The 9,894-nt window shown below is 45.1% G+C and overlaps 1 protein-coding gene across 1 annotated transcript; it reads right to left on the bottom strand.

Moving 5' to 3' along the window:
• Positions 1-4,609: 4,609 nt before the first annotated feature.
• DDX20 (DEAD (Asp-Glu-Ala-Asp) box polypeptide 20) lies at positions 4,610-9,891 on the bottom strand (the record flags this gene model as incomplete). Its single annotated transcript, XM_008940415.1, has 10 exons — positions 4,610-5,703; positions 6,121-6,222; positions 6,306-6,411; positions 7,095-7,177; positions 7,866-7,924; positions 8,217-8,355; positions 8,857-8,999; positions 9,081-9,195; positions 9,473-9,641; positions 9,814-9,891. Coding segments are annotated over 10 exons (2,088 nt in total), but the record flags the coding sequence as incomplete, so codon positions are not given.
• Positions 9,892-9,894: the final 3 nt, after the last annotated feature.

The raw sequence follows: 9,894 nt of genomic DNA, 5'->3' as shown, positions 1-9,894 counted from the left end.
ACCCCACAGCCCGAGGCACCGGCAAGGGGCTTCTTCAGGTGTGGGCAGGTTCTAGTCCTGACACCTTCCTGAAGGGCAGGTGGTAAAACCAGCCTGACTCACACCACTGCTCAGCAAAACATCCAGGGGCTGTTGGCAGTTCATTTCAAAAGCCTTCCCCCAGCCCAGCTCCTTACTCCTCCTTTTATAGTTATAGAAAAGTTTGTTTAAAAAAAAAGATAAAACGGATTGTTTGTACACAAAGCAAGTGGAAGGGGATTATTTTTTCAGTCTTTTATAAAGCAATATCAAAAATATCAAAGGAGCAACACCTTTTTCTGAGCATTGTTTCCTTTCCAAAGCCTTTTCTGAAGGAAAAACACTTTCACAGGTTTTCAGCATATTCTATTAATAGATTTATCTCTTCCCACCTGGCATTGGGCTCGCTGCTAATAGAAGGAATCACACCCAACTGGCAAAGAATGAGAATTACCTTTCACACCTAGGCTTTGACTTCCATCTACTCTTTCTAAAATCCACCTTTTACTTTCATTTTCTTTGAAAATCTTAAGGACACTCATAAAGAAGAGGCCACAGATAACTGATCTTTATATGTAAAAATCAAAAAGTTTAAGAATGTAACCCATCCTTCACTGCAATATATTGCATTGCTCCTCTAGATTAGATTTAAAATTCTCCAAGGATAGGACACCCACCACTTCCCTGGAGAGCTTATTCCAGACTAATAGATCTCAGTGTCAAGGATTTTCCCCTGCTGTTCAGCCATAATTCTTTCCTTATTGTTTCCTCTCGTGCTGTCATTATATTCTCCCATACCACATTAAATTATTCTCCTTTCCACATTGTTAGTTAGCTGCCCACAAGCCTAAGAGAAATATACAAGTATCCACAGCAAATTCTTATCCCTGAGATTACTTCTGTCAAATAGTTCTTATTATTGAAAATGAACTATGGAAAAGGTAAACTAATTAGCACACATAGCTCTAGCATGGAATGAAGTTCACAGGAAATTCAAAATCCTGCCTTCTTTACAGCTGGCCAAAATGCTAAATTTGAACCAGTGCTGGTTGCTTAGCTAGGAACAGGTTGGTGCCACACTCGTGCTGCAGAGCAGAACTCATCACTCGAGTTTAGACAGCTTAAGGTGTGTGCACAAAAATCAGACACCAGCTAAAGCAAGCAATGTTCCTTCAAATATTTTGCCTTTTTAAGTAAAGAGGTTGTAAACTTGTTGTAACTTACATGTATTATGAACCACATTGGGTAAATTTAAAATAATATTTAATTTTCGAGTTGTAACACCCCTTGGATCTTGTAATATTTCTTCTGTGTCAGACTATGGCAGTTACAGTCAGCATTTATGGGTGGCCTGTGAGTATCAGCAGCTTTGAACTGCAGACTTTATTCTGCTTTTAAAGTCAGGTGAATTCTACACCTTCTCCATATGAGCGAGTATATCTTAACTCATTTATTTTTTAAAAAATTGCTTTTCTCCCACAGTTTGAGCAACTGCACTAGATATGTACCACTTCAGAGCTCAAGTTTTTAGGTTCATGTTTAATTATGCCAAAAACAGTCTTCATAATCGTTGTATCTTTCTAAAACTTTAAGAGCAATCAGAAGGCAGAGCCCATGTTGCTAGAGTAGGAGACTTAGCATCAGGAACCTGTGTCCTGCTCCTGACTGTCTTGAATCACTAAGTGACCTCGAAGAAGTCATTTCACCTCTCTCTGCCAATTATACAAGCTGTGTAGAATTTAACAGCTCCACTTCCAATAGCAAAGCTCAAATCACAAACCCTACAGACCACTGCAGGGAATTCTGGAGGAGGCAAACCAGAAGAGTACTGCTGCTTGTGTTCAGAACGCAGAAACTGTGCCAGGAAATCTTCAGGTGGAACAGCCAAAAGATCAGGTGACAAAGAGCTTGTGAAAATCCCTTCCCGAGTTCTGTTCTCAGTCAATAGTCTGTTACTTTGTGTGTATTTGTGTGCACGTGTTTCTCTCCCCTTTGATTTAGAGCAGTGCTAGTTACAGATGTGGGGCTGCTGTGGGGGTGAGCCGCTGCCACCGCGCCGCAGGCTCTGCTGCAGCCCTGCCTGGGAGCTCCCAGCAGCTCCCTGGGCCAATGAAGTAGCTCAGAAGGCACGTGGGATGGTATATTTTTGATAAACCAGTAAGGCATCCAATGCAATGTGTTTTCTTTAGAAACGTTATGTTACGAGAAGCTCTCAACCTTATTATTTTCTATTTTCGTACTATAAATGGGCTTTGCTTACAGACATCAGAGGACAGATACAAAATGTACTGTATACAACTGCAGGTAGCTTCATTTGAGAACAACTTTCTAGAAGAACCAAGTTTCCTGTTGTCTTCTTTTGGAATTGTAGTGCATATGTTGAAACTTGTATATCATTTACAGTATTGAGTCTTGTGCCACTGCTGTACCTGATGTATCCAATCTGGATTAAACAGAGTATGTGCCACAAATACCAAGATGATGCTGTAGATTTCTTCTAAAAAAAAAAATTCTAGCAGGTTCTTTTGGAGAACTCTGGGTGTTGGGCTACCTAAGCCACTCAAGTTGCATTAAAATACTAGTAATTCTTAAGCAACTACTAACAAAACCAGCAAGGTGTCCAAGGTCTTACAGAGGAGCAAAACCACAAAGATCTAAATGCACCTCCTACAGTATCCTCCTTTTGAATGTTCAAGAGTTGCAATAAAACTGATCTTGGAAACAAAATCCACATCACCTTGGCCTTTCCAAACTACACACACCAAATCTAGGTGACACAACAGGAGTGAGGCAGGGGAAAAAAAAGAAAATACAGAAAGAAAAATACTTCCCCTAATGAGATATTGAATAGGTCTAAACAGCACATCTTACACTTGCTTTCAGAAGTCCATCTCATCTTGCCCGTTCACTTTAGGCCAGTCTCACATTCTGTGCTGTAGGGGCAGCTGGTTTCAGCCACAAAACCAGCAGAGCTGATCTCCTCCTAACCACAGCAGAAAGCCTCAGAAGCATTAGTTAAAATTTTCAAAATTCTTTAAACAAATTAAAATCACTCAGGAGGTGAGCTCTCAGCCCCGAGTCGGAGCAGGGAGCACAGCTGATGGTTCAGCCCTGCAGTGAGGGAGGCACCCACCAGAGGCCACCGCAGGGATGGCACAGGCAGCCCGAGGCCAGGCAGCCCCGGGGGCCTGTGCCACCAGGCTCTGTGCCAGGCTCTGTGCCACTCAGGAGCTCAACCCCCCTCCCAGCTCACCCGCACAGCGAAGAGCCTCAACTGCATGGTACAAAGCCTGGGACCCAGCACCCCACAGGAAGGCTGGAAGTGCTGCCAGGGACACCAGAGGACTTGCAAGGATGTCAGGAACACTCAGGCACCAAGTGATTTATTTAGGCTGTGAGAACATACTTTATTTCTCAGAAAGGACTGGAACGTTGCTGAAGGTGAGCAATCAAGCATCCCTAGGACATTACCTTCACCCAACTGAAGTGAGTCTCCTCAGAAGTACAGTGCCCAGTATGTAGGAAGCAGTGCTTTTACTAAAAATATTTTGGCCTTACTGTGGCTCAAGAAAAACAAACAAGCAAAAAAACCCTAACAAACCAACAGACTACAACTGCTCTGAACTTTGAGAAATCAAAGAAACTAGCAAAAAAATATCTCTCTACATTCCCAAACATGCTAAAGGTAGAGGAAGAAGTTTCACAAGGAGCATGGAGGCAACCTAGGGTCAATACCCATGGCCAGCCAGAGCTCTCACCTCCTGATCCAGGACAGCTACATACAAAGCACTGCAAGCCAGTTTTAGTATTAATAGGTCATTTCATTTCTAATTAAACCTTTCCTGTACGTGTGGCAAGTCTCATATTGCTGCACCCAGAGGCACAGACCAATTAGGATTGCTGCACATTTTCTACATAATTAAACCATCCTCTGCTGCACAGTTTGCCACACACCTAGCTCTACAAATGTTATTTAGACAATGTTAATTAATTGAATTCAAATTAGCAATACAAGCATGGAAATGCAGGTTTCACTCTGGCACTGAACTGGTAGCACCTGGTGTTCAACAGGAGAGTGACCTCAAACCAGATTACGTGGTCTTATGGGGAATTTATCATCACCCAAAATGCAGGTTTCACTCTGGCACTGAACTGGTAGCACCTGGTGTTCAACAGGAGAGTGACCTCAAACCACAGACTACATGGCCTTATGGTGAATTTATCACCACCCAAAAGTCACCTGGAAGTCAAGTCAGGCAAATAAAACCAGGGTTGGTTTTTATTTTCTCCTTACTGAAATTTAAGTGCAAGTGCTGCCCTTTTATCTTCCCTAATTTACTCTAGATTGTAAAGATGGCAACCAAACACCCATCTGTCTTTCATTTCCTTTTATTAACAACTTGGTTTAACACCATCACTAGAATGCACATAAAACATCGACCTAGAAACAGCTGATATGAAAAACACTTTTCCCCCAGCCTTAAAGAAGGTCTGTTCAGGCTGGTCAGTGCTCCTGGGGGCCAGCAGCTCTGCTTGCCCGGGGCACAGCCCCTCGTGGTGCCAGCAGCCCCTCCCCATGGCAGGGCCCTGCTCAGTCGTCACCTCTCAGCAGCTCCTGCAGGTACACGGAGCTGGCGTGGCGGGCGCTGGCCCAGCTCAGCTGCCTGTAACCCCCGTAGGCAGACACTGCAGCACAGTAGTTCTGCCATGCCTGGCAGCAGTATCTGGCGCTGGGTTCGTAGCTCCAGTCCTCATGCAGAGCCTCATCACCCCAGGGGCTGGGGGAGCAGCTGTCCTGCCCCCTCCTCCTGGAGGCACCAGGGGACTGCTGGCAGTGGCTCCTCTTCTCTTTAGCATTCTGTTTCACAGCTTTCTTTTTCGCCCGATTTTGCTTTGGGACTCGTGATGGCTCCTGAAGCTCCTCTGGGGCAGGACAGGGCCCTGCACGGGCCTGTCGTGCTGTGGGGGCAGCATTCTGCTCCTGGGCATCTGCACACACTTGGAAGTGTGGGTTATTTTCCCCACTACTGGAGGAAGCCCTGGAACTGTACAAATCATCGCTGTCAGACGCAGCACCGTTGGCTACGACCTCTGGAGTATTTTCCACCTCCTTCCACTCCACTCCACCATTCCTGGGGAGCTCACGCTCTTCTCCTGGGCCTGAATAGCTTCTTAAAATCTCAACCTCTCTCTCCAACCCTTCTTTAATGAAATACTCATAGTCTTCAACAATCTCTGAGAAGCTCCAGGGACTGTTTGGTTGTTTTTTGAAAGAAGACAAGCATGGAATTTTGGGAAGACTTTTTTTTAAGGCCTCCTCATCTGGAGCCTGAGTCTTCTGATGTCCATCCACTCTGGAGACAGTTCTGACTTGATTCCTCTGTTCTGTGTGGCAGCTGGAAGTCTGGGGGTTCCTGCTACCTTTTCCTACATTTGCAGAAGTTGTGCACTTTACCTGCCTTTGCTTCACAGCCTTTTTTGGCCTTTCTACAGGAGAATTATCACCTGAAAGGTTAGAAAGAGGCTGAGGTACCTCTGAAAAACTGTTTTGGACAGGCTGCAGAACTGGTTCCTCTGGTTTAAGACACACAGTGTCAGGACTCACTGAAGCACCTGCACGTGTAGCAGGTTTGACTTCTACCTCCCCATCTTCCAACTGATCCATCATCCCTGGAGGTATAGGCTCTGCACAAAAGGGAAACAAGCAGGCACTTGGTTAAGGCATCCTGTCCTCTAGAGCTCATGTGAGTACTAAAGTAAAGCTTTGCAAAACTGCAGAGGAGACATTCAGACATATTAAGTTAGGGCTACAAACTGACCTCCTTTAAAAAGATCAAATAGCCAGAACATTTTCTTCATGGAAGGCATAGCAAAGGTAAGTCAAAGGGCACTGCACTACTTGTAACCTATTTTTCATATCCTACTTAACCAGACTTAAAAAAACTAGAACTCAGGCAAGAAGTCAAATGCTCTATTTCCAGGAGAGCTTCTAGCAAAGCAAGGCTAGAAAATCATCTGCTGCTTCAATTATTCCTTCCTCCTCCTACTGGATCTTACAGCCTGAGAAAGGCTTATAACTGCATTTCCCAGGACAGAGCATACCTGGTAGAGGGAGAAGCTGAAGATTACACTTCTGGGCAATTTTCTTCATCATGTTTTCCTCCTCTCCACGGCAGCAGTATGTCACAGATAGCCCTAAAGTTCCTGGGGTACACAACATGGAGTGGGATCACAGCAGAGCCAGGGAAGCCACTGCAAGCCCAGGGGTGCCAGGGGGCTGCTCTCACCGAAGCGCCCGGCTCGGCCGATGCGGTGCAGGTACGTCTCCCAGTCTGCAGGCACGTCCAGGTTGATAACCAGGTTCACCTTTTCAGCATCAATTCCACGAGATGTCTTCTCAGAAAATGAGAAGGAGAGAAGGGGATAGAACACCCAGGCTGCTGAGCAGCTCTTTCAGTAAACACCACATCTGGGAGTTGATACAATGCACCATAAAGCACCTGCAGTCTTCCAGCCAGGGCACAGCGTGACACGTGAAACAGGCACACTGGGCACACTGCACTGGCACCAGCACACCAGGGATATTTTCTCCTTAGGTTTTCTACACATCAAGTACAAGCAAGGATGGATTTTGTCCCCCCAACATCAAAAAATCCAACCTGACAGCACACAGCAATCTTTTCATGACAGGTCCTCAATCAATCAACTGAAGAGAAAATTGGAATGCCTCCAGCAGAACCTGCTCAGCTCAGAGCCTTTCACCACGTCACCACTGTGAGCACACTGCACGAGAGAAACAAAGCACTCCCTCCTGCAGCTCCTGCCCAAAGCCAGCACTGCCACTCCTCCAAGACACCTGCAAGCTTCCCCAGAGCAACAGAGGAACTAAAAACTGCCTCTGAACCAGATGAGGCACAGGGGACAACTCCTCAGTTTCCCAGGGGAAATGAGCTGCACAGGGCGCCCAGGTCACACCCTGTATCAGGACATTCGTGTTCTACTCAATGCCAAGTCAAATCTAACTCTGAAGTACCTTTATGGGCAATACTCACGTCTGCTACAGAATACCAACTCACCAGGTCTGTGGAGATCAGAACCCTACAGTGGAACTGCTTTAGTTTAGCCATAGCATCAAGTCGTTGATTTTGATTCATGCTGCCTAGAAAGACAAAAGTTAGAAAGAGATTAAATCCTCCAGTTGTATATCCCTCAAGTTCTGGAAAACAACTGCTTTGTAAAACTGTAGATGAGATCAGAGATAAAGTTGAGAGAAACCTCCTCAAACACTGTTTCTTGTTTACTCATTTGGAAGCAAACAAAAACTTGAAAATAAGAAAACTGTTAAAAAAAAAAAAAAATCAGTGTTTCACCTATTTTTAAAGGGAAAACAGCTTTGCAGACACTCAGCCCACTTGAACAACACTGATTTAAGACAAATTTTACTTAAACACATAAGTCATGGAAAACACTGCTGAGGTGAAAAAGGTGAAAATCCAAAGTTCTAATAAATAGTAGGTGCCAGCTACCAGCTTTTATAGAGAAGCCAGAAATAAAAGAGATTTAAATTCAACATCTCATTCCAAAGAGAGAGTGCTTCAACCTGCAAATGTAAATTAACTTACAAATAAACCAATGCACTCATCTGGACATTCCTAAAGATGACTCTCAAATTTGAGAATGGGAATGTTAATCAGTACTCAGGTCCTAAAGGTCCATGAAGATTCAGGAGTCATTCTTAGTTATTCAACCAGAGGCCAAGAAAACCAAGATTTAAGATGAACTTTTCCTATTTCAGTTCACATTTATGGACAATTTCAACAATCTCAGAACGTTTTGACTGGACTCACCCGAAATGCACTGGGCAGGGAAGCCTCTGGATGTCAGCACTTCAGCCAGATGTTGGGCCCTGACAGAACACACACAATGCAGGCTGTGAATGGAACCACAGCCCAGAGAGCCCCCGAGCAGCTCTGCACAAGGCTTCTCCTCACGTTCCAGAGCTGCCACTTCCACCTCCATGGCTGGAACAGGAGCCTTACAGAGGGCAAAGGGCCACAGGCCACCAGGTGCCACTGTACCCCAGGGGTGCAGGAGGCACTTCCATGCACCCCTTCACTCCCGGTGTTTCACACCTGGCACCTGCACATTGCTCTGAGACCTTGTACTGCTTTCCACAGATTTTATTTCAAACTTATTACCTGCTGTGCAAATTGGAGAAGACTAAGGCTTGATTAAATGGAATCTTGCTGAACAGCTCCTGTAGGTGCTGGGCTTTTTCCTCAAATGTTTTATGGGGAAGTGGGTGGAAATTCACAATTTTGAAATACTGCTTCAGCCCTGAGCACAAAACCAAAAACACTCATCACATTAAGGGTCTCCACAAAAACATGCACAGTGCTAGGCAGTCAACGTGTCACTGCAGCTAAAACAGATTTTACTTTTAAACAGGCATGTTTAAATGGGATTAAACATGTGCCAAGTGAGAACCCACAGGACAGTTTTTTCTTACAAGACTAAATTATTTTTTCTAATGGCTAGAAAAAAAACCCAGAAACATTCATCACAGATGTTTTAAATACATCAGCACTGGGAGCAAACACCTCAGGATTTAAGCAACTGGCTTGTGAAGGAGAATTATGAAGAATCATCTATTTTAAAGGTACATGCTTTGGGTTCAGTATATTCTTTACTCATTGACAACAGCATCACAGAATGGCTGAGGCTGGAAGGGACCCTACAGATCATCTGATCCAGCCCCCTGCCACGGACAGGGGTGCCTCCCAACCAGACCAGGCTGCTCAAGGCTGCATCTGCTGCCATAGATGAACTTCTGCTTACCAAGGAGACTGGGATCAGTAGGGTTCAACCTCACAAACGTTGGCTCCCTCATGTACCTGGTCAGGGCATTAGCTAATGACTCAGGGTAAGTGGCTGACACTGCCAGCATCTGTTTGTTGGCTGGCAGCGAAGAGTAAATCCAACTGTGAGACAAAGAGAAGGGAATGACTAAGGAGCATGTATCTCTTCTACTGATAAATCCATTAGATAAGCATTAGTCTTACTTGATTTGTTCCTGAAAGCTGCCTTCTTCTAGAAGCTTGTCTGCTTCATCAAGAATGAAAAGCCTGATGCTGGCTGTATTCAAGTAGTCCAACTCTATGAGCTGTTTTATTCGACCTGCATGTGAATAAAACAATAAAAGAAACTTCAGAAATATTAAGTGAAAGGTTCTAATGATGAATTTTGCAATTATTTTAGAAGTTAATTTTAATAAGCCTTTTAAAAAGTCATATTTGAGTCATAGCTGTCACTAAAAATACCTGGTCTGAATGTCTCTGGCACTGGACTTTGAGACAGTTCCCTATTACTAAAAACCCAACCAACCCAGATTTCAGAAGCACCAATTATTGTACTGTGAAGTATCACAGTGAAGCCCAGCAAAGCCCATCCATACCTGGGGATCCAACTGCTATGTGGCACTTCTTTAGTCTCATTTTGTCCTGGTTCAAAGGAGTGCCCCCAATGAAGACGTGGCACTCCAGGCCTTCCATCTTGATCCCGAGAGTTGTGATCACAGCATGGATCTGCACAGCAATCTCCCGGGTAGGAGCCAGGATCAGAATCTAAAACCACCAAGGATTAAGTCTGAAAGCTGCAGAATGGCTCCAAATATTAAAGCTCAGCGTCTAAAGGTAACGATTTCAGACACCACGTCTCAGGGCGACGAGGCCGCCTTCCCCCGAAAGCGCGGGATGCCCTCCCACAGAGCACAGCCCGCACGGCCCCGGGGCTCACCTGCGTGGCGGGGCTCTCCAGCAGCACCGCCTCCAGCGCCACGGTGGAGAACACGCAGGTTTTGCCGGTGCCGGACTTGGC

Source organism: Merops nubicus, unplaced genomic scaffold, assembly GCF_000691845.1.
Source record: "Merops nubicus isolate BGI_N331 unplaced genomic scaffold, ASM69184v1 scaffold8935, whole genome shotgun sequence".
Classification (NCBI taxonomy): Eukaryota; Metazoa; Chordata; class Aves; order Coraciiformes; family Meropidae; genus Merops; species Merops nubicus.
This window is presented reverse-complemented; position numbering and strand designations above follow the sequence as displayed.